At 47.5% G+C, this 23,223-nt stretch overlaps 2 protein-coding genes across 2 annotated transcripts; both read right to left on the minus strand.

The window, feature by feature from the left end:
* Window positions 1-6,936: 6,936 nt before the first annotated feature.
* On the minus strand, window positions 6,937-11,148 carry LOC132678240 (uncharacterized). Its single transcript, XM_078443361.2, is given in 3 exon segments — window positions 6,937-9,730; window positions 10,530-10,590; window positions 11,013-11,148. Coding segments are annotated over 3 exon segments (1,764 nt in total). The 3' UTR covers window positions 6,937-8,163.
* Window positions 11,017-21,318, minus strand: LOC145713299 (uncharacterized). The gene is made up of 3 exons (XM_081791723.1): window positions 20,435-21,318; window positions 11,737-11,861; window positions 11,017-11,139 (listed from the first exon to the last, which is right to left on the minus strand). Exons 1-2 carry the CDS (start codon window positions 20,874-20,876, stop codon window positions 11,836-11,838), a joined length of 468 nt encoding a protein of 155 aa, XP_081647849.1. The 5' UTR covers window positions 20,877-21,318; the 3' UTR covers window positions 11,017-11,139; window positions 11,737-11,835.
* Window positions 21,319-23,223: the final 1,905 nt, after the last annotated feature.

Below are 23,223 nucleotides of genomic sequence, written 5' to 3' on the forward strand. Positions count from 1 at the left end.
AAAATTTTTTAAATGTTTATTTTGAGAGAGAGAGAGAGAGCGTGAGTTGGGGAGAGGGACAGAGAGGGCGAGAGAGAGAGAGAGAGAGGAAATCTTAAGCAGACTCCATGCTCAGAACAGAGCCAGATGTGGGGCTTGATCCCACAACCCTAGGATCATGACCTGAGCTGAAATCAAGAGTTGGGACACTCAACCAACTGAGCCACCCAGGTGCCCCAGTAGTTTTTTTTTTTTTTTTTTTTTTTAATCAGCAGTGGAGGGTTGGATTTGTCAAATGCTTTTTCTGCATCTGTTGATATGATCCTATGGTTTTTTTCTTCTTTAGCCTGTTGGTGTGAATTACTTTGATTTTCATATGTTGATCTACCCTTGCATACCTGGAATAAACTGCATTTGGTCATGGTGTATGGTTCTTTTTATACATTGTTAGATTCAACTTGCTAATATATTATTTTTTTATTTTTTTGAAATAATTTTTTAACATTTATTCATTTTTGAGAGTGTGAGCAGGGGAGGAGCAGAGAGAGAGAGAGGGAGACACAGAATCCGAAGCAGGCTCCAGGCTCCCAGCTGTCAGCACAGAGCCTGATGCAGAGCTCGAACCCACAAATTGTGAGATCATGACCTGAGCCGAAGTCACGCAACCAATTAAGCCACCCAGGCACCCTAAATTATTTTCTTTTAGAGCAAACATGCACTGGGGAGGGGGGGGGGCGGTGGAGAGGGAGAGAGAGAGATGGAGGGAGGAGAGACAACCTTAAGCAGGCTTCATGTTCAGTGTGGAGCCCTACATGGTGCTCAACCCCATGACCCTGGGATGGCCCCAAATCAAGAGTTGGACGCTCAACTGACTAAGCCACAATTTGCTAATATATTATTATTTTTGCATTTATGTTCATGAGAATGTCAATCTGAATTTCTCCTTTCTTAAAATGTCTTTATCTGGTTTTGGTATTAAAGTAATTGTGGCCTCTCTAACTTAGGGAGTGTTCCCTCTGTTTCTAGTTTGTGGAAAAGAATGAAGAGAATTGAGATAATTCTTCCTTAAGTGTTTATTAGGATTCACCAGTGAATTCACCTGGGCATGGTGCTTTCTTTTTTTGGAAAGTAATTATTGATTCAATTACTTTAATAGCTACAGGTCTAGGTCTGTTCAGACCTGTGTGTGTGTGTGTGTGTGTGTGTGTGTGTGTGTGTGTGTGTGCGCGCGCGCACGCGCGGTTTGGGTCAAATGTGTTTTTCAAGAACTTGGTCCAATTGATTTAGGTTACCAGATTTGTGGGCATGGAGTTATTCATAATGTTCCTTTGTCATCTTTTTAATTCTCATGAAATGAGCTGTGATGGCCTCTCCTTCATTTATGGTATTAACAGTTTGTTTTCTCTTTTTTTATTGACTATCCTGCTTAGAGCTTTATCAATTTCATTGATTTTTTTTTTTTTTTTTCAAATAAACATCTTTGATGAGGTGCCTGGGTGGCTCAGGTGGTTAAGCATCCGACTTTGGCTCAGGTCATGATTTCATGGTTTGTGGGTTCAAGCCCCGCGTCAGGCTCTGGGCAGCCTGGATCCTGCTTCAGATTCTGTGTCTCCCTCTGTCTCTGACCCCCCTTTGCTTGTGCTCTCGCTCTCTCTAAACAAAAAAAACCATTAAAAAAATCTGTTTTACTGATTTTTTCTACCAATTTCCTGTTTTTAATTACACTGGTTTGGGTTTTATTTTTTCCGACTCCTCTTTCTCTAGTTTCCAAAAGTTGAGGATTATTTTCTTTTCTAATGTGTGCATTCAAGTGCTATCAGTTTCTCTCCCAAGCACTGCTGTTAACTGCATCCCACACATAAGTGTGGGATAGATTTCCATTTTCCATCAGCTGCAATTTTTTTAAGTTTTTTTTTTTTTTTTTAATTTCTACACCCAACGCGGGGCTCAAATGACCCTGAGATCAAAGTCACATTCTCTTCCAACTGAGCTAGCCAGGTGCCCCAGATGAAATATTTAAACTTTTTTCTTAAGAAGTGTGTGGCTCAGGGGTGCCTGGGTGGCTCGGTCAGTTGAGCATCCGACTTCGGCTCAGGCCATGATCTCGCATTTTAGGAGTTCAAGCCCCGTGTCGGGCTCTGTACTCAGACAGCTCAGGGCCTGAGACCTGCTTCAGATTCTGTGTCTCCCCTTCTCTCTGCCCCTCCCTTGTTCATGCTCTGTTTGTCAGTAATAAATAAACGTTTAAAAAATATTAAAACGAAGTGTGTGGCTCAGTCTTCAACATTTGGTGGTTTTCCAGCTATCTTTTCTGCTACTGATTTCTAGTTTAAATCTGTTGTGTTCTGACAGCATCCTTTGTAGGGCTTCTGGTCTTAATTTTTTTTTACAGGTGTGTTTTAGGGCCCAGAATGTAGTCTCTCTGGTACTTGTTCCATGTTAGTTTGAGATGAAGGTCTATCCTGCTGTTGTTGGATGAAATCATCTATCAATATCACATAAGACCAGTTGATTGATGGTCCTTCTCTCTTCAACAATGTATTTACCAATTTTCTGCCCGCTGGATCTGCCAGTTACTGACAGAGTGAGGTGATAGTTGTGGATTTGTCTATCTTACTGTGCAGTTCTGTGTATTTTGCATCAGTTACTTTGAGAATGTTGTTTGGCATAGGACATATTAAGGTTTATTGGGTCTTCCTGGAGAATTAGCAGATTCACTAGTATGTAATGCCCTTCTTTCTCCCAGATAATCTTCCTTGTTCTGAGGTTGGCTTTGTGTGAAACTAACAGTTTTTTAAAATTCATAGCCCGGTCATTCGGAGTCTCTCCTGTACCGGAGTCTTGTATTGATGACTGTTTTGTCCCTTCAGAATGCGTTGTCTCTTCCCTTTCAGTATGCCTTCCAATTTTTGCTTGAAAGCCAGACACGATGTATCAGTTAATAAGATTTGGGGAAAATTGGCCTTTAATGGGAGGTTTTGTGTGTCGTTGAATAGGGAGCTAGACTATGTTGAATGTTCACTGTTAACTGTAGGTATCCGGGGCTACAGTACCTTCCCGTGTCCTTGTATTTTTCTCCCCAGGGGGTTTGGGTATCCCAGCCACTCAATCTTAAGTAGAGTCTGTGTCTTGCAGCTTTCTGTGTTAATCACACTGGGGCCCTGCTGATGCGATGGTAAGGTATTTGGGAGGGAAAATGTTCTGTTATGTTATGATGATGAAGCCTGTGATGTTTTGATGGCACAGAATCCCTGGACTATGAAAATTGCCTCCCCGTTAGTCAAAGAGGAAAGGTGCAGAGGGCTCGAGTTGTCTGGTTGTTCTTTCCCCAATCAGATAACGCGTTGGCAAATTCGTTTTCTTTGAAGGGAGGTTTAAGTTACAGAAAACAGACTGCATTGTGTACGTATCAAAACATTTCTTCCTGTTTCCTGCACAAAACACGAGGCAATTTAAAAAACAAATTTTTTTTTAATATTTATTTGTGAGAGAGAGAGAGAGACAGCACAAGTGGGAGAAGGGCAGAGAGAGAGACACACGGAATCCGAAGCAGGCTCCAGGCTCTGAGCTGTCAGCACAGAGCCTGACACGGGGCTCGAACTCATGAACCGTGAGATCATGACCTGAGTGCAAGTCAGACGCCCAGCCGAGTGAGCCACCCAGGCGCCCTGAGGCATTTTTTTCTGATCTTCACGGTGAGAAACCGGTTTGGCTCCTGCAGGAAGAATTTATGAATTGTGGGGAGCCCTCCAAGACCGGGTTCCCCAAACCATTTAATTCTCAAGGTAGGCTATACTCAAGCAACTCCTCTCTTGGAGTTTGTGTTCCTACAGGTTAGCGGCTGAAGTGGTTTCTGCTCCCAGTTTATCACTCAGGCACTTGGGAAAGCAGGGCAAGTGTAAGTGGGTTCAGGTGGCTGGAGTAAAGGGGGGAAAGCAGGCAGAGCCTTTAATGTGTCAAGCAGTTGGGGCTGTGGGTTTTCAAGGCTTGACCCTCCTACCATGGGCCCAGAGAGAAAGGGGGCATATGTGAACCGTCTTAGTTTCGTTGCCTATTGTGGGCTAGGCAGGGTGAGGGGGCACCTAAAGCCAATAGTCGGACATCAAAAACATAGTGTCTTTAGTAAAGTTCACTCCCTGGTGGCTGTTCACTGAATTGTGCCACATCACATTTACGCAAAGTTGAATTTGAACATGAATTTTAAAAGCCATGTGACAAACACAAGCAACATGTTCTAATCAAGATGAGGAAACCTTGGGGCACCTGGGTGGCTCAGTCGGTTAGGCGTCCGACTCTTGGTTCTGGCTCAGGTCAAGATCTCCCGGTTCATGAAATCAAGCCCTGCTCCGGGCTCTGTGCTGACAGCTCTCGCTCGCTCTCTCTCTCCCTCCCCCTCCCCTGCTTGTGCTCTCTCCCTCTCAAAACATTTAAAAAAAAAAGCGCCTAGGTGGCTCAGTCAGTGAAACGTCCAACTTCGGCCCAGGTCATGATCCTGTGCTTTGTGGGTTCGAGCCCCATGTCGTCGGACTCTGTGCTGATAGCTCAGAGCCTGGAGCCTGCTTCAGAGTCTGTGTCTCCCTCCCTCTCTGCCCCTCCCCTGCTTCCAGTCTGTCTCCCCAAAATAAACAAACATTTAAAAGAAATAATAGAAAAAAAAAACATGAGGGATCTTTGAAAAAGCATTGGAATCTAGTCATCCCGAGGTTTTGGGAGAGATCCGGGTATATCAATAGGCTTCTGGAGCTCTGTCTGGTTATTTTAGCAGTGTTGTTGGTTATCGTCACCTGTTGTCTCCTTTGTTGTTATTGGTGGCACTTTGCCAGTGTTGTGTGCCCACGTGCAGCAAGCAGCCCCTTCAAGGGAACAGAACCCTCCCTGCCTGGCCAGTAAACCGCCCAAAGCCAAGTAGTCGGCTGCCACAGCTACCAGTTTTCCTCCACCCAAAGCCTCTAAAGCATTAGCCGTCCGCGGTAGGTGCTTAGAGCGTTTGGACACTTTTTCATTGGGACCCGTGATGAGCGTCTGTTGAATGACACCATACGTGCCCCGGGCGTGGACAGTGACTCCCCTGACAATGACTGCACGAGTGCCGTTGGTACGAAGACCTCCTGTCTGTGTTGCGGTGGCCCTGAGGTGGTTGTGGAAAAGGGAGCCCAAAATGTTGACACGCGGGGTACAGAGTGCGGGTGATGCTAGGAGGAAGGTCCAAGGGTGGGATGTGAGAGTGGGCGCTATTGTAACTGCACAGGCCCGTGAAAATGACCATTTTCACATGAAGGTCATGTACAGAAAGGCCTCTCGTCACAAGGTGCCAGCAAACATGACGACAAAAACGAGGTCATGGGCCCCAAAACCGAGGGTGGAGTCTAAGGCCTTGAGCAGCAGGAAGACCCATTTAGAAGACATCAGGGTTTGTCTAAATGAGCCTTTCTGGCTTCCGTGAGGGCTGTGGCCTGAGCTTATAGGAGGCAAGCCCCACACCCGATGGCTGGAGGGGAGGTGGGCAGGGGGATGGGCAAATAAATAAATAGGCAAGTCCCAGTGAATGCCTTTTGCAAGGGTCCGGTGGTCCGGGGTTTTTTTTCCTTCCTCCCCTTTTTTTTTGAGAAAGGAGTTGATCACATCAGTGCCTGGAGTGAATGAGTCCTTGCGTTCTGGTGTCATCAGTGGCATGTGTGTTAGGGTGAGTGAGTCATGTCTCAGTACCTAACACGGTCTGGTCATAGGAAGCAGCCCTGCATAGGAGATAAGGGGCCGCATACAGTCTATTTTCCACCGGCTATAACCCCCTCCTTGGCCTGGGAATTCCGTCCACTGTTTATATTACCAGTGGTGTGATTTTTTTCACAACAGGTGCTCCGGTCGGTCACTGTTTTAGCCATGTCAGAGGAAGTCCTGTGCCTTCTGCCTAGAGCTTTAGGGTAGAGGGGGTCTCCGTGGCTTCATATTTCATGGGCACACAGGGCCAAGTTTAATATTAGTATGTCTGAGATGTCAGCAGGAGTCTCAGAAACTGGAGTTAATTTATTGCCCTGAGTATCGAAAAAGCCTCTGTAGTTTGAAGTTTATGTATGTACAGAGTTAGCAGGGACCCTGACTTCTACTTGCATCATTGTGATTCAGGATATTCCTAGCGTTCTTTATCCCAAAGGGGGCAACCTTGGATAAGGAGTGGTTTCTGGTGATGGGACCAGACAGGTCACTGGCGACGGTCAAAGGATGCATACAAATGGGCGGGTGAGTTGCGCTCCTGGCCAGCACGTCCTGTAGCCCTAGCGTGACCGCCTGGAATCGATCTGCACAGTCTTTGATCAGGGATGGCCTCTGATCTGGGGACAAAGTATTTCTGCAGTTGACTTCCTTCATCAGGTGTGATGGCGGCACAGGGTCCATCAAGTACACGACCTCTCCCGGTCATTCACGTGGTCCCAGGGGCCTCCCCAAATGGCCAGTGAGTCTAGAAAAGGGGTGGCCTCCTCGAGAACGATTACATCATTTGGAGCGCAGGGGAACACACCTTCTCCCGGAGGTGGGATATGCGAGAAGGCCTGTTTCTTCCTGTCCCGTAGGTACCGAGATCGTTTCAACGAGGAGGTCTCTGTGGGAAAGCAGGCCTGGACTCGGGCCCCAAGGCAAAATGAAAGCCTGGCTGCGTGGGACCGTCAGCTCAGGGCCTGCGAGAGCCTCCGTGTCCAGGAAGACTGTGTCCTGCCCGCAGGGGCTGTTCTATTCTGTTAGCATACAGACTGTATCAAAACAGTTAATAAAATGTTTTCAGAAACAACATTTCGACAGATGCACTGCTTTTAATCACATACGCTCGAACATACTCGAAACCGTACTGAGGAATTACGCACAGCTGCGAGCAAAGGGAACCCTCCTCCATAACCTGCCTGACGGGAGGAAGGCGCCAGTCCTCCAGGGAAGGGCAGGGTCAGGAGCAGTGTCACCTGTGGTTCCAGGAATACACGGTCACTCGTGGTATTAGCAGAACAAGGTGTTCACTGTGCAAATAAGAGCTTGCGTGACTATAATCTAGAGAGGAGAGGAGAGTCTGAGCATCAGGGAATACTCCCAACCACGGAAGTTCAAATTAGTTGCCCGGTGGGCACATCCCCACAGTCCCCTAGACTGTGACGGACCTTTTATGTGGAGCGTGGGGAGGTATCTGCGGAAACCTATACCTCTGGGAAGATGAAGTCAAGCAGTTAACTGGCTCTGAGGGCACTCTTGATTGGCGGGGCAGGGAATCGGGAACACAGGCTGCAAGCGGGTATCCTCAAAGCTCCTGCGCATCCGTCCGTCTCTCTGTATGGTGGCTCTGAAACCTGACGCCTCCTGTACCACCTTCCAGATCTCCTACAAGTGAGGCAACAGGTGAGTTCTAACATGGAATCACAGAGGACATAGATTGTAGAAAATGTCTCATTCCCCAGGTGACAAAACAGAACGTGAGAGAGCCATCTCCCAATTCTGCATTTTATTATCCAGTGATAGGTCTGTCTTAATGCAAAGTGGATTATTCAGATTCCAGCCAGAAGGAATGACAAAGGGAACAGACATCAGGCTACAAGATAAACTCTGCATATTTGCAAACTTACGCCGTCTTTTTACTAACAGGGAAAACGGGATAAGGCTCTTTTGGCCAAAACAAGAATTGGTTTTCTCGTAAGAGTGATGGAATACATGATGGGTAAGGGATATCTGGCCGCTGACACAGGTGGCCAGCAGGAAAATCCCAACAAATACCTCAATGTCATTGATCCAGGATTCAATCGCAACATCGTATAACAATTAAACCTGTTTAGAAACCACTTCACTTCACCCTTGGATCAAACAAGCTCAAGAATGGAAAGAGGTAAGTGTTACCGATTTACGGAGAAAACAATCGTCTATCGCTTAAAGAGTATTTGCAGAATTCTCTCACCTCAGCGTTCATTGCTGGAAGCAAGCAGTAAATACCCGGAGCCCAGAGATCCGCCGTAAGAATGAGGCGCTGATCAAGACAATATATTTATAGCTTTTATAATGATTCTTTCACGTTACAGTTTTCTGGAACACTATACACGGACTGATTTGTGTCAGGCCTTCTTAGATTCATCGTGTTTCTTTCCAGCGGGGGTTTTCACACGGAAGGATGAAGAGCAAACGTTTCTCCCCGCACGGCTTACCTTCAGGAGGCTTCTACTTGGTGTGAGATCTTTCATGCCTTCGAAAGGAATTGGGACGACTGAAGGCTTTCCCGCATTCTTTACATTTGTAGGGTTTCTCTCCCGTGTGCGTTCTCACGTGTCCTCGAAAGGTAGTGCGATAAATGAAGGCTTTCCCGCATTCCCTACACTCATAGGGTTTCTCTCCAGTGTGAGTTTTTTCATGTGTCCGGAAGGACGTGTAACAACTGAAGGCTCTTCCACACTGTTTACACTCGTAGGGCTTCTCTCCCGTGTGAGTCCTTTCATGGATGCGAAAGGAACTGGGGAAATTGAAGGCTTTCCCGCACTCCTTACACTTATAAGGTCCATCTCCCGTGTGCGTGATCATGTGCGTTCGAACGCTCGAGGGAGAAATGAAGGCTTTCCCACACTCTTTACACTTATAGGGTTTCTCTCCAGTGTGCTTTCTCACATGTCCCTGAAAGGTGGTGCGATAAATGAAGGTTTTCCCGCACTCCTTACACGCGTAGGGTTTCTCCCCTGTGTGAGTCCTCTCGTGGATTCGAAAGGAACTGGGCCAACTGAAGGTTTTCCCACACTGCTTACACTCATAGGGCTTCTCTCCGGTGTGTGTCCTTTCGTGGGAGCGAAAGGAACTGGGGCAAATGAAGGCCTTCCCGCATTCCTTGCATTTGTAAGGCCCGTCGCCGGTGTGCGTGATCATGTGCGTTCGAATGCTTGACAGAGAGACGAAGGCTTTCCCGCATTCCTTACATTCATACGGTTTCTCCCCGGAGTGAATTCTTTCATGTATTCGCAAACCCAGAGGAGAACTGAAGGTCTTCTCACACTGCTTACATGCGTACTGTTTCTCGGCGGTGTGAGTCCTTTCGTGTCTTCGAAAGGAGCTGGGGCAACTGAGGGCTTTTCCACACTGCGGACACTCGTAGGGCTTCTCCCCGCTGTGATTCCTTTCGTGTATTCGCAAGCCTAGCGGGGACCTGAGGGACTTGCCACACTGTTTACACTGATAGGGTTTCTCGCCAGTGTGCGTCCTTTCATGTGTCCGCAATGACGTGGAGCCACTGAAAGCCTTCCCACAGTCCTTACACTTAAAGGGCCCATCTCCCGTGTGAGTTATCACGTGTCTTCGAAAAGTTGTGAGCCACGTGAAAGCCTTCCCGCATTCCTGACATCCGTAGGGTTTCTCTCCAGTGTGAGTCCTTTCGTGTCTGTGAACAGATTTGCGGGAACTGAAGGCTTTCCCACATTCCTTGCACTTATATGGCTTCTCTTCGTACTCACGGTACTCATATGGCCTGTGTCCACTGTGCGATCTGACATGCCTAGTAAGGGATGAATGAGTCACAAAGACTTTTCCGCACACGCCACAGTCACAGGGTTTTACCCCAGAAGGAGTTTTCGTGCTCAGACTAAGATGTGGAGTCTGGCCGGTGGTTTCTCCACACGGACGACCTTCAGGTGCTTTTACCCCAGATGGAGTTTTCTTGTTCAGATTAACATCTGGAATCTGGCTGATGGTTTCTTCCCACTGACGACCCTCTTTGCTTTCACAAGGTTTGCCTACCGTAGGACTTCTGCAAAAATCGAGAAGCATATTATTAATGATGTCTTTGTTAATAACTCGGTAGGGTATTGGAATTATTTTTAAAAAACGTTTCTTTCTGAGTGGGAGCAGGAGCAGGGGAGGGGTGAGGAGATGGGGGGACAGGGGTTCTGAAGTGGGCTCTGTGCTGACAGCAGAGAGCCTGACATGGGGCTCGAACTCACGAACTGTAAGATCATGACCCGAGCTGAAGTCAGACACTTAACCAACTGAGCCACCCAGGGGTCCCTATCGGAATTACATTTTTATAATTTACAGCAAAATGAAGGTTTCCTGCCCTTTCTGAATAGACTGAGAAGTTGATATACTGAATGCTTTGTAAAGGGGACTTGACCACAGCTATTATGTAAACAGTGGTCATTAACATACAGGGTTTCTTTATGCTGTTTCCAAGTGCACCATTCTGCAAACACTGAACCCCTATGTCACATTTAAGTAAATGTTTTCAGTGAAAAAAATTTAAGGATAAATTTGAAGCTGAATAATTTGGTTTTTAAAAAATCATGACAGGGGCGCCTGAGTGGCTCAGTAGGTTAAGCATATGACTTTGGCTCAGGTCATGATCTCGCGGTTCATGAGTTCGAGCCCCACGTCGGGCTGTGTGCTAATAGCTCAGAGCCTGGAATCTGCTTTGGATACTGTGTCTCCCTCTCTATCTTCCCCTCCTCCGCTCATACTCTGTCTCTGTCTCAAAACTAAATAAACAAAAAAAAAAATCACGACATAGCAGGATTCTCATGTGGGACACTGCTGTCTATCGTGCGACTCACCCTGTTTTTCTCCCCTGGGTTTTGCACCTGTATTCAGTGTCATGATCCTTCCACTTTTTCTCTAAAATGCAGACAGAAAAAAAAAATCCAAATTATTAGAAATCATATAAAAATTACCAGATTTTATATCTATGGTGAGCTTAGCCTGACCAATGTACTCTTTTTCCACATGTCAGAACAAGATTGATGAGCAAGAAATACTTGTTCTCTAATGCCAAAGTTAAGTAAGAAAAAAATATCATCAGGGTGCCTGGGTGGCTCAGTCGGTTGAGCGTCCGACTTCGGCTCAGGTCATGATCTCATGGTCTGTGAGTTTAAGCCCCGTGTCGGGCTCTGTGCTGACAGCTCGGAGCCTGGAGCCTGCTTCGGATTCTGTATCTCCCTCTCTCTCTGCCCCTCCCCCACTCATGCTCTGTCTCTCTCTCTCTCTGTCAAAAATAAATAAACATTAAAAAAAAGAAAGAAAAATATCATCATCTTTACCTACTGAGGCCACGTTTCTGAAGGTTTCCCGCATCACATCTCTATAGAGTTTCTTCTGTGAAGAATCCAGTAAAGCCCACTCTTCCAGGGTGAAATTCACAGCCACATCCTCAAAGGTCACTGAGTCCTAAAACATCACAAATATGTTTACAGCAGTATGCGTGGAGTCTGACAGCACTGGGGATTTATACTCAATTTACAGGAAGGTTATGTACGATTCTGCGATCTCCAAACATTTATGTCTTGCTCATGAGACACTTATCCTCTGTTCACACTTCCTCAGGAATTTAACGACATCATGAACACATGCAAATTACTTACACATTTTTACTGTGATCACTTTATTTTTTTTTTTAATTTTTTTTTAACCTTTATTTATTTTTTTGAGACAGAGAGAGACAGAGCATGAACGGGGAGGGTCAGAGAGAGAGAGGGAGACACAGAATCGGAAACAGGCTCCAGGCTCTGAGCTGTCGGCACAGAGCCCGACGCGGGGCTTGAACTCACAGACCCTGAGATCATGACCTGAGCTGAAGTCGGACGCTCAACCGACTGAGCCACCCGGGTGCCCCTACTGTGATCACTTTAAATGTTACTGTTCTCTAATGGCAGGGTCTAGAAGCCCCTTGGAGAAATGAGAGAAAGGCTATACACATGAAACAAGTATTATTTTAAGCACACCAATTCCTTTTGAGAAAAACTCCTCTCCTTCCTTATTACCTACCATTTAACTCAGCACTCCATGATGCACGGGGTCAGATCTGCAGGAGGTTTTAATGAATAAAACACAGTGAAGAACCGGAAGCTGTTTCTTCCAGTCCCATCACCAAACCGGACAGTCCAGGAGGCCTGTGGAAATCCAACGTGTAACAAGGATCAGTTTGTCACATCGGCCTGAGGCACTCCAGGCCACCAGAAGTAGCCAGAGGCAGCTGGATAAATGAACATATTCTCATCAAGAAGCAGCACTTTTAACTTGTGTGATATTTATTACACTCGGTTTTTCCATCCTCTCCCTGACCCATCTCCTGGAGCCAGTAAGTTACTCAGAAGTTAGGGGCTAGATAACCCAGCACGACAGGACATGCTCAAGAGGCGTGACAATTTAGATCTCCCCGAAGACCCTCTACACATGAGCCTCAGGGCTGCTTCTCAATTTTTAGGACACAAACTGAGATGAGAAGGTGCCAGAAGAGCTCTTTCTGGCCAAACTGTAACCGTGTGCTCTGGCCCACGCTGACCTCGAGGAACAGGCTAAGAACTACAGGCCGCGAGGGAGTCCGTGGACGTCCGCGATGGTTTGACTGTGCATCTGTTGATGATTATCAAGTAGGTAAAGGATTCTGCAGTGCTTTCCTCGAAAAGGACATAAAATCTCCATTGTCCAACTTCGGGAGGAAGTCTCCCGACCGGCCACACGAGGGGCAGCGCCCGCGGCTTCTCTCATTTACGCGCTCCAGTGTGATGCGCAGAGGCCGAACAGCCCGGACCCAAGCATCGGAGTCCCTAAGCTGATGGCAGTACATCCTGCCAATAGGGTATGAGAGAGTTGATTTCATAATTGGCGTCTGTGGGGAGGAAGGCAGGCCTCTCAAGCAGGATGAAGTGGCTTGAGGGCGCAAGGAAAGCACGTGGACTTTTTTTTTTTTTTTAATCAGGTTACGGGTGGACTAAAAGTTCACACACAAGGGTAGGGGCTTCTGTGGACCGAATCTCTTGCCATTGCCAAAGCAGGAAGCACTAAGGCTTTCTTACTGCCTTGGATAGATGTGGACCACAAGAGGAAGAAGGAGGGATGAGCTTCCAAGCTGGGAGCAAGCATCAAACACTGGAGTCAGAATGCAGAAAAATGAACCTGGCCCACTTTCTTACACCAGACACAAAAACAAACTCAAAATGGATGAAAGATCTAAACGTAAGACAGGAAGCCATCAAAATCCTCGAGGAGAAAGCAAGCAAAAACCTCTCTGACCTCGGCCGCAGCAACTTTTTACTCAACACGTCTCTCGGAGGCAAGGGAGACCAAAGCAAAAGTGAACTACTGGGACCTACCTCCTCAAAAGAAAAATCTGCACGGCAAAGGAAACAATCAGCGAAACTAAAAGGCAACCGATGTAACGGGAGAAGATGTCTGCAAAGGACGTATCGGATAAAGGGTTAGTATCCAAAATCTATAAAGAACTTCTCAGACTCGGCACCCCCCAAAAAGCAAATAATCTAGTGAAGAGATGGGCAAAAGACATGAATAGACACTCTTCCAAAGAAGACATCCAGATGGCTAACAGACCCATGAAAAAATGTTCAACATCACTATCAGGGAAATACAAATCAAAAGCACAATGAGATACCACCTCACGCCTGTGAGAACGGCTAACGTTAACAACTCAGGCCACAACAGATGTTGGCAAAGATGCGGAGAAAGAGGCTCTCTTTTGCCCTGCTGGTGGGAACGCAAGCTGGTGCAGCCAGTCTGGAAAACAGCATGGAGGTTCCTCAAAAAGTTAAAAATCAAACTACCCTCGACCCAGCAATTGCACTTCCAGGTATTTATCCAAGGGGATCCAGTTGTGCTGTTTTGAAGAGGCACGTGCACCCCAGTGTTTATAGCAGCACTCTCGACAACAGCCGAAGTATGCAAAGAGCCCAGATGTCCAGCAACAGGTGAATGGATTAAGAAGATGTGGTGTGTATATATACAATGGAGTATTACCGGGCGGTCAAAAAGAATGAAATCTTGCCATTTGCAACTATGTGGATGGAACTAGAGGGTGTTACGCTAAGGGAAATTAGAGAAAGACAAACATATGACTTCACACATATGAGGACTTTAAGACACAGAACAGATGAACATAAGGGAAGGGGAGCACAAATAATACAAAAACAGGGAGGGGGACAAACACATAAGAGACTCTTAAACATGGAGAACAAACAGAGAGGGTTGCTGGAGGGGTTGTGGGTAGGGGGATGGGCTAAATGAAATGGGGAAGGGGTATTAAGGAAGACACTTGTTGCGATGAGCCCTGGTGTTATACATAGAGGATGAATCACTGGAATCTACTCCTGAAATCATTATTGCACTACATGCTAACTCACTTGGATGTCAATTTAAACATTTTTTAAAAATTGGAGTCACGGGGCGCCTGGGTGGCTCAGTCGGTTGAGCGTCCGACTTCGGCTCAGGTCGAACTCAGTTCATGACGAACTAAGAAGCAGTAACTCCCTCACAAGGAAAAAGCAAAAAACTTAAAATGAACAACTCTTCTTAAATCCGTTACAGAACTGAGGACACAGGGCAAACCACGGTCTTCAAAATTGGAGACAGAAAAGAAGCTATTTTCAAATATGCCCAGGATATTCTATTTTTTTTTTTAAGTTTATTTATTTACTTCGAGAGCGAGCGAGTCCGAGGCGGTGCTCAAATTCCCGAACCGCGAGACCACGACCTGAGCCGAAATCAAGGGTTGGAGGCTTAACCGACTGAGCCACCCAGGTGTTCCCAGAATATTCTTAATAAAAATATTAAGTCCGGGGCGCCTGGGTGGCGCAGTCAGTTGAGCGTCCGACTTCAGCCAGGTCACGATCTCCCGGTCTGTGAGTTCGAGCCCCGCATCGGGCTCTGGGCTGATGGCTCGGAGCCTGTTTCCGATTCTGTGTCTCCCTCTCTCTCTGCCCCTCCCCCGCTCATGCTCTGTCTCTCTCTGTCCCAAAAATAAAAAAAAAAAAAAAACGTTGAAAAAAAAATATTAAGTCCTCAAAAGAATCTGTTTCACTGGGGCAGAAAAAAGAACAGAAAAACATAACACAACATCCCAGAACTTTGGGACAACAGGTGTAAAACACACACAGTGGAAATAACTGATGGAAAAGAAAGGCAGAAAGGAACAGAAGAAAATCAGTGAAGCGAGAATCACTGGATCGTCCTAACATCCATGACAGCAAACTGCACACCCAGGAAGCTAAGAGAACACGGGACATCGGGGGGGGGGGGAACCCCACAACAAAAATGCACGTTCAAGCATCATATCCAAACTGGAGAAAAATCAAAGAGAATAGTGAAAGAAGCCAGAGGGAAAAACCAACATCAGTTACACTGGAAAAGGGTTAAGAATTAAACTGGACTTCTTTCCAAAACTATTTAAGCAAGAGACTGGAGTGACAAACTGCTGGCAGCAAAACGCCACTGTCCGACAAATGCCATGCTAGACAAAATTCTTCTTCAAAAACGAGGGAGACGTAAAGACTCTGAGATAAAAATGGAGGAATCTGACAGGAGTACACCTGTTCGGCAAGAAACGTTACAAGAAATCCATCTAGGGGGTGCTTGGGTGGCTCGGTCGGGTGCCCGACTTCGGCTCAGGTCACGATCTCACAGTCCGTGAGTTCGAGCCCCGCGTCGGGCTCTGTGCTGACAGTTCGGAGCCTGGAGCTGCTCCAGATCCTCTATCCCCCTCCCCCTGCCCCTCCCCCGCTTGCACATACTCTCTCTCTCTCTCAAAAATAAACATTAAAAAAATTATTTAAAGAAGAGGGGAGGGGCGCCTGGGTGGCTCAGTCAGTTAGTTAAGCGTCCGACTTCAGCTCAGGTCATGATCTCACAGTCCGTGAGCTCGAGCCCCGCATCAGGCTCTGTGCTGACAGCTCAGAGCCTGGAGCTGCTTCGGATTCGGTCTCTCTCTCGCTCGCTCTCTCAAAAATAACAAAACATTAAAAAAAAAAAAAAAAAAAGGTATTTGTGAAAGATTGGTGTGTTGGAGGGAAAGCTGAATAAAGAAATAGGTGGATATTTTTAGAAAAGGAAGACTATTCTCTATGATACAGAAAATGATGGACACAGGTCATCATACCTTTAATTGTATAATTAAATTGTATAATTGTATAACCCATTAATTAATTGTATACCCATTAACTGTATAACACAAAATATCTATGTTCATATAAAGAATGGACTTCAGTGCCTCACTAGTGGTCTATCAATTGTAACAAATAGATCACCATAATCGGAGACGTTAAAAATAGTGCAGACTGTGGATGTAGAAGGGTCAAGTGGGAACTCTGTACTTTGTGATCAGTTTTTCTGTAAACATAAAATGCTCTAAAAAAAACCAAACAAACCCTGAACTCTCATCATTTTATCTGAAAAAAAATTTTTTTTTTCTGGGGGCACCTGGGAAGCTCAGTTGGTTAAGAGTCTCACTCTTGGTTTTGGCTCAGGTCATGATCTCACAGTTCATGAGATCGAGCCCCATGTCAGGCTCTGTGCTGACAGCACGGAGCCCGCTTGGGAGTCTCTCTCTCTCTCCCTCTCTCTCAGCCCCTCCCCCACTCACGCTTTCTCCCTCTCTCTCTGCCTCTCTCTCAAAATAAATAAACCTAATTTTTTTCTGAACTCTACTAGTTTATGAATTTTTATCCTTAGCATGCAATTAGTATAAAATAAACTTTTATACACTATATCTCACTACATAGTAGTGTTTTTAACTTTTGCTACTTTAATTTTAAATTAATTTAAACTTTTCTACATAGGAAATCATTTTAAGATTTCTTTTTTTTTATTTAGGTTTATTTATTTTGAGACAGAGAGCGAGCAAGAGCGAGTGCACAAGCTGGGGAGGGGCAGAGAGAAGGAGAGACAGGATCCCAAGCAGGCTCCACACCATCAGTACAGAGCCCGATGTGGGGCTCAAACTCACAAACCGTGAGATCAGGACCTGAGCCGAGATCAAGAGTCCGACGCTTAATGGACTGTGCCACCCAGGCACCCCAAGATTTAACTCTTTAACCACTAATGGATATAAAACCGCAACCCATAAAAAGTGGAAAATTTCATATCTCTAACTAAAAGGGAAAGGGATATCAGAGTTTGTCCCTCCACTATATTTCACACTGGGGATACTGTCAGGAATGAGTTATGCATGATGCACTGCATTAGGGGGTTGCATTTAATCCCTGAAAACTAAAAACTTTTAAAAAGATTTACACAAGATGAGGGGCGCGTGGACGGCTCAGTCGGTTAAGCACCTGACTTCAGCTTAGGTCGTGATCTCACTGCTCGTGAGTTTGAGCCCCGCGTCAGGCTCTGTGCTGAAAGCTCGGAGCCTGGAGCCTGCTTCCGGTTTTGTGTCTCCCCCTCTCTCTGCCCCTTCTTGGCTCGCACTCTGTCTCGCTCTCTTTCTCAAAAACAAATACACGTTAAAAAAAAAAATTAAAGATTTATATAAGATTAGGTAGTTTTTCTCACATCCGTTAAAATAGAAATTCATCTGCCTTAATAGACTTTTAAATGTCAAAGTTCTCTGGGGACATGCACATGCAAACACTGATCTAAAAATGAAAAATGGGGAATGCCTGGACGGCTCAGTGGGTTAACTGTCTGACTCTTGATTTTGGCTCAGATTATGATCTTACGGTTTGGGAGATTAGGCCCGCATTTGGGCTCTGCACTGGCAGCGAGGAGCCCGCCTGGGATTCTCTCTCTCCCTCTCTTACCACCCCCCCCCCACTCACGTTTGCTCTCTCAATATAAATTAAAAATAAAAATGGAAACATGAGGGTGCCTGGGTGGCTCAGTCGGTTAAGCGCCCGACTCTTGATCTCAAGGTCTTGAGTTCGGGGTCCACTTTGGGCTCCGCACTGAGCATGCAGCCTACTTAAAGTTAAATTAAATTAAATTAAATTAAAATGAAAAATAAGGGGCACCTGGCTGGTTCAGTCAGTGGAGCATCTGACTCTTGATCTCAGGGTTGTAAATTCGAGTCCCGTGTTGGGTGTAGAGATTACTTAAAAATAAAATCTTTTTGGGGCGCCTGGGTGGCGCAGTCGGTTAAGCGTCCGACTTCAGCCAGGTCACGATCTCGCGGTCCGTGAGTTCGAGCCCCGCGTCAGGCTCTGGGCTGATGGCTCGGAGCCTGGAGCCTGTTTCCGATTCTGTGTCTCCCTCTCTCTCTGCCCCTCCCCCGTTCATGCTCTGTCTCTCTCTGTCCCAAAAATAAATAAAAAACGTTGAAAAAAAAAAAATTTAAAAAAAAAAAATAAATAAAAATAAAATCTTTTTTGTTTGTTTGTTTGCTTTAATTTTAGAATGCACAAAGTGGGGGGAGGGGCAGAGGGAGAGACAGAGAATCCCAAGCAGGCTCCAAACCTCAGTGCAGAGCCCTACACGGGGCTTGATCCCCCAACCCTGGGATCACGGCCTGAGCCAAAATCAAAGCGTCGGACGCTCAACTGAGCCACCCAGGTGCCCTCAAAATAAAATCTTTAAAGAAAACAAAAATGAAAACTGTGCCTGAGGACACAAATGTACCCATCTTACCACTTGAGAGTCTGTTGCCTGAAATGAATTAAAAACTGGTGTCAAGATTTTCTTGCCTCATACGTATTTCTCAATCACCTTACATTTTCAAAGCCCAAGAAAGAAAAACATCTTGCCCACTCGGACAGAAATAAAACCGTAGACTGCGAAGGGAAGCCATAGTGGAAGGACTGAAATAGTCAACGGAGAGAAGAATGCTAAGGAAAGAAATGCAAACACTCACATCCGCTCAGGTAAGCAGCCTGCTAACCCAGAGCTCAGGAAAACCCACGTTCAGAAGGTTAAACACGTCCAGGCCGGGGTCCACACATGCCCCGTTGAGACAGCAGCCCCACAGCGGGTCAGTCCCCAGGGAGGGAGGGTAGGGACACCTGAACGGCCACGGACGTGAACTGCGAGAGCCCTGCACACCCTCCCCTCTCCCGGAAGCTTAGCAGAACCCCCCCCTCCAAACTCAAGCAGATTCAGTTTAAACTCCCAAGTTCATCAACATTTTGTCCCGGAGACAGAGCTCTGGACCTTCACAGAGTTTCTCAATATGTATATTATACTCGCAGGGCATCCGTATCATGGATGCAAAACCCGAACATGTAAAAATATCTAGACCTAGGGAGACTCCCTTGGTCAGCTTTGAGCTGGCCATAGCTTGGAGTCATTGGCCGCGGGCCTGTGCTCCCCAGTCATGCTTTGGACCACCATGAATAATTAAAAAAAAAAAAAATTTTTTTTTTAGCGTTTATTTTTGAAAGAGAGAGAAAGAGCGGGAGCAGGAGAGGGCCAGAGAGAGAGGGAGACAGAGAATCCAAGGCAGGCTCCAGAAACTGAGCTGTCAGCACAGAGCCCGACGCGGGGCTCGAACCCGCCAATCGCGAATCACGACCTGGGTGGAAAGTTGGAGGCTCAACCGCCTGAGCCACCTACCCTACCCCCCCCCCCCCATGACAAATTTAAATGACAGAAATCCAGTAATTCCTGAATCCGGTGAAACCACCCAGTGTTTTGTACGTTAAGAAGGAAAGAAAAATTTCAGGAATTTTACCAGTTCAACAAGAAAACCAACGATTTCTACTATCAGAAGATGAAGATGTGATTACTCCCAAGAAAAGAAACGGATTTGTATGCAACTGGACTGGAAGGCTTGGAAATGTTACAAGTCTACGCCCTGAGAAGCCACTTGAAATCACCTGCAAGAAGGAACACACCTCGGAATATTACTATAGCCACTTGGTAGAAAAAGGGAACAGATTTTAACGAATGGAAATTAATTTTTTTTTCCTGAAATTCACCTTTTTGGAAATACTTTTGGAGTGTCTTCCAAGCCCGAACTAAGTCTCACGTGAAAAAATCTTTTCAAAGGGACAAATGCAAGGAGGGGGTGTGCGGGCAGATCACCCAGCAAAGTTTTAGAGAACTTCCACTCGGAGGGCTTCCCCCCAGGATGTCTGTGCCCAGGAGAGATCCTGAGCGGGGAGGCGCAGGATTTCATAAAACATAGCTCCGTGGTTATGCTTGGCTTTCTTCTCGTGTAAAATATCCCCCCCCCCCAAAATCCTTAAAAAGAGCCATTCGCGGCTCTGTGGTTAAACGATAAAATACTGCGTAATTTGAAATGCATCACGGAGAACAAACAGTTAATAATGATGCTGTGAACTGGAGAGGGAAGATGGCGTTTCGGAATGCAGGGAAGGATCTGGAAATTAAAGCATTTATTTCCAGTCTTACGAAGAGCTAGCCTGGGGGCACAGGGTCGTGGCTTTGAGACCCCACTCCCCGGACATCTGGAAAAGTGAGGGGAAAACGGGTACCCCCCCCCCTCCCTCCCGGGAGAGACGGACTGGGGACCCCGCAGACCACAGCTCCTCCCGCGCCCGGACCCCGGAGACCGAGGCGTGACAGTCCCCCGATGACCCTCCGGTGGTCATCGCCCAGTCTACGGGAGGCGCGGCCGCGCACAGCGACGGGACAGGACGCCCGGGTCCCCGGCTGCCGCCCGGCCCCGCGCTGCGTGCCGCGCCGGCAGCGGACTCGGGTCCGCACACTCCGGGCGGGGGTCACGGCCGCGAGCCCAGGTCCCGCCGCCCCCGGTTCCCGACTCCCGGCCCCGCACACTCACCATCGCTCGGTTTCCGGGGTGCCGGGTCGCCCACCATCCGGCTGCCGCGGCCAGCGCAGGTCGCGGCGACCCAGGACGCGGCGGAACCTCCCGAAGCCCTCAAGGACGGCGCCAGCGGGTGCGAGGCTCGGCCGCACAGCAGCCACCGCACACGGCCCTCGCCGTCCACGGCGTCCACGGCGTCCACGGCGTCCACGGCGTCCACGGCGCGTCGCCCGCACGTACGGCTCCGGCGGCTCCCCTGATTGGACGGCTCGCACGGCCCCGCCCCCTCCCGCCTGAGCGACAGCGGGCCGGAGGTCACGCCTTTGAGCCGACCTTGCTTGGGCGGGGGGCTGCCGCCTGTTGTCTCCAAGGCCATGGCTGGGAAGCGCGAGGCCGCCGGGCCGCTCGCGGAACCGTGACCCCTCCTCACAAGCGCACACGCAAGTGACCTCGCCATTCGTTAGCATGAGTCCGGTTCCATGTTGGTCTTTCTAGCAAATCCTACCACAAAACATTTTGCACACTCTTTTCTCAGTATGTTGGATGATCAAAGACTTTCAGACGTTATTAAGGTCGAAAAAGAACAATTTGTAACTTTGTTTCTTCTGCAACGGGGCAGTGTGAGTTTTCGTTCTCGGGTGTGGCAGAAAAAAATTGGTAACAACTGGCTGTTTAGAAAGAATTGGTTGGGGTGCCTGGGTGGCCCAGTCGGTTAAACAGCAGCTGACTTGGGCTCAGGTCATGACCTCCATGCTGGTGAGTTCCAGCCCCGCGTCTAAGCTGTCTAAGCTGACAGTTTAGAACCTAGAGCCTGCTTCAGATTCTGTGTCTCCCTCTCTCTCTCTGTCCCTCCCTGCTTGTTTTTTTTCTCTCTCTCTCAAAAACAAACATTTAAAAAATTAAAAAATTTAAAAAATAGAAAGAATTGGTTGCATAAATTCATCATCATACTTTTTAAAAACCAGAGATTGATATGTAAAGATCTGGAGTATTCATTAATAGAATAATTAATCAAAGTATATTGCAATATATATACCGTGTTACCCCTCCTATAACTGTGAGGTTCACCTGCAGAGTCAGGTGGGCCCCCACCCTAGGTCTGGCTGACAACATTCCTTCCAGGAACATATGGAAAGGTTAATTCTTTGGATAATGGAAGTGTCCAGGTAGGGCAGGCCCCCCAGGCAGGTGGGAAATGCCCTGAAAGAGTAAGGGAAGGACCCCGGCCTAGGTTTTTTATTGAGGTGCAGTGGGTGTCTGGAGTAAGGGTTTGTGCACAAGGGCAGGGACTTCCTGGGACTGGCCCTCATGCCAGCAACAAAGCAGTGATCTGCCAGGTTTTCTTGTCACCTTGTTCAGTTGTGGGGCACAAGGGGACGGAGGAGGAGGGCGGCTTTTACAGCTGTCAGCCAACAAACATTAAAAAATGGGAGTCAGGGGCGCCTGGGTGGCTCAGTCGGTTGAGCGTCCGACTTCGGCTCAGGTCACGATCTCGCGGTCCGTGAGTTCGAGCCCCGTGTCGGGCTCTGTGCTGACAGCTCGGAGCCTGGAGCCTGTTTCACATTCTGTGTCTCCCTCTCTCTCTCTGACCCTCCCCTGTTCATGCTCTGTCTCTCTCTGTCTCAAAAATAAATAAATGTTAAGGAAAAAAAATGGGAGTCAGAGGGGCGCCTGGGTGGCTCAGTTAAGTGCGGACTTCAGCTCAGGTCATGATATCATGGTTCTTTGAGTTTGAGCCCCACATCGGGCTCTGTGCTGACAGCTCAGAGCCTGGAGCCTGTTTTGGATCCTGTGTCTCCCTCCCTCTCTGCTCCTCCCCCTCCCATACTCTGTCTCTCTCTGTCTCTCTCTCTCTCTCTCTCAAACATAAAATAAAAAAACATCTTTAAAAAATACAAAGACTAGATCATAGGACCATGGAACACTTCCTCTCCACCCACCACATCCCACTACATCAGGAAGACTCCTGTTTAATAACACTGGAATAAACCGAAAGGACCGTACATTTCAGAGCTTATTTAAGAAGCTTCCATAAAACCCTAAAGGCAACATGGGTGACAAAAGCAAGAACACCTGAGAATATTTTAGCCTCTGACAGTTACAACAGAGAGTAAACACAGCCTACACCCTACTCAGATAAACACGAGCCCTCATACTAAAGGCCTACTTACCTCCGTTCCTTTTCCACAGTGCATCACGTCCAGCATTCAACAAAAAGTTAAAAGGCCTACTGAAAGACCACAGGGGGCGCTTGGGTGGCTCAGTCGGTTAAGCGGCCGACTTCGGCTCAGGTCACGATCTCGCGGTCCGTGAGTTCGAGCCCCGCGTCGGGCTCTGTGCTGACCGCTCAGAGCCTGGAGCCTGGTTCCGATTCTGTGTCTCCCTCTCTCTTTGACCCTCCCCCGTTCATGCTCTGTCTCTCTCTGTCTCAAAAGTAAATAAACGTTAAAAAAAAAAAAAAAAAAGAAAGAAAGAAAAATCAGCAGGGCTTAACTCCGGGAGCTGTGAAAGGCAGTGGGGCTTACCTCCAGGCAAGCTGGAGGGCTACAGGAAACCGAGACTCTGCTCTTAAAGGACCAATGCCCAGGCTCACTCAGAGACCCAGCACAGCGACGGCAGTTTGAAAGGCACGGAGGTACTGGTGGGGGCAAATTTTCTTGTGCTCCTTCAGCCCAGTTGCCAGGTCTGACACTCTCCATCTACCTTTTGCTAGCACGGCTCACCTCACCCTGGTGTTCCCCTGCAGACGCGCCCTGCCGAACCTGCCCACCCCAGCAGGTGCCTCTCCAGAGCAGTTCCCACCC

Source organism: Panthera onca, chromosome A2 (assembly GCF_046562875.1).
Source record: "Panthera onca isolate mPanOnc1 chromosome A2, mPanOnc1 haplotype 2, whole genome shotgun sequence".
Classification (NCBI taxonomy): domain Eukaryota; kingdom Metazoa; phylum Chordata; class Mammalia; order Carnivora; family Felidae; genus Panthera; species Panthera onca.

What these genes read in the sequence shown, in the direction of transcription:
- LOC145713299 (XM_081791723.1), bottom strand. Translation starts at nt 20,876, where the DNA reads ATGGCGAGGTCACTTGCGTGTGCGCTTGTGAGGAGGGGTCACGGTTCC. An exon ending in ACCCCGGAAACCGAGCGATG is followed by an intron (nt 11,862 to 20,434) that starts GTGAGTGTGCGG and finishes GGATTTCCACAG; the next exon opens with GCCTCCTGGACTGTCCGGTT.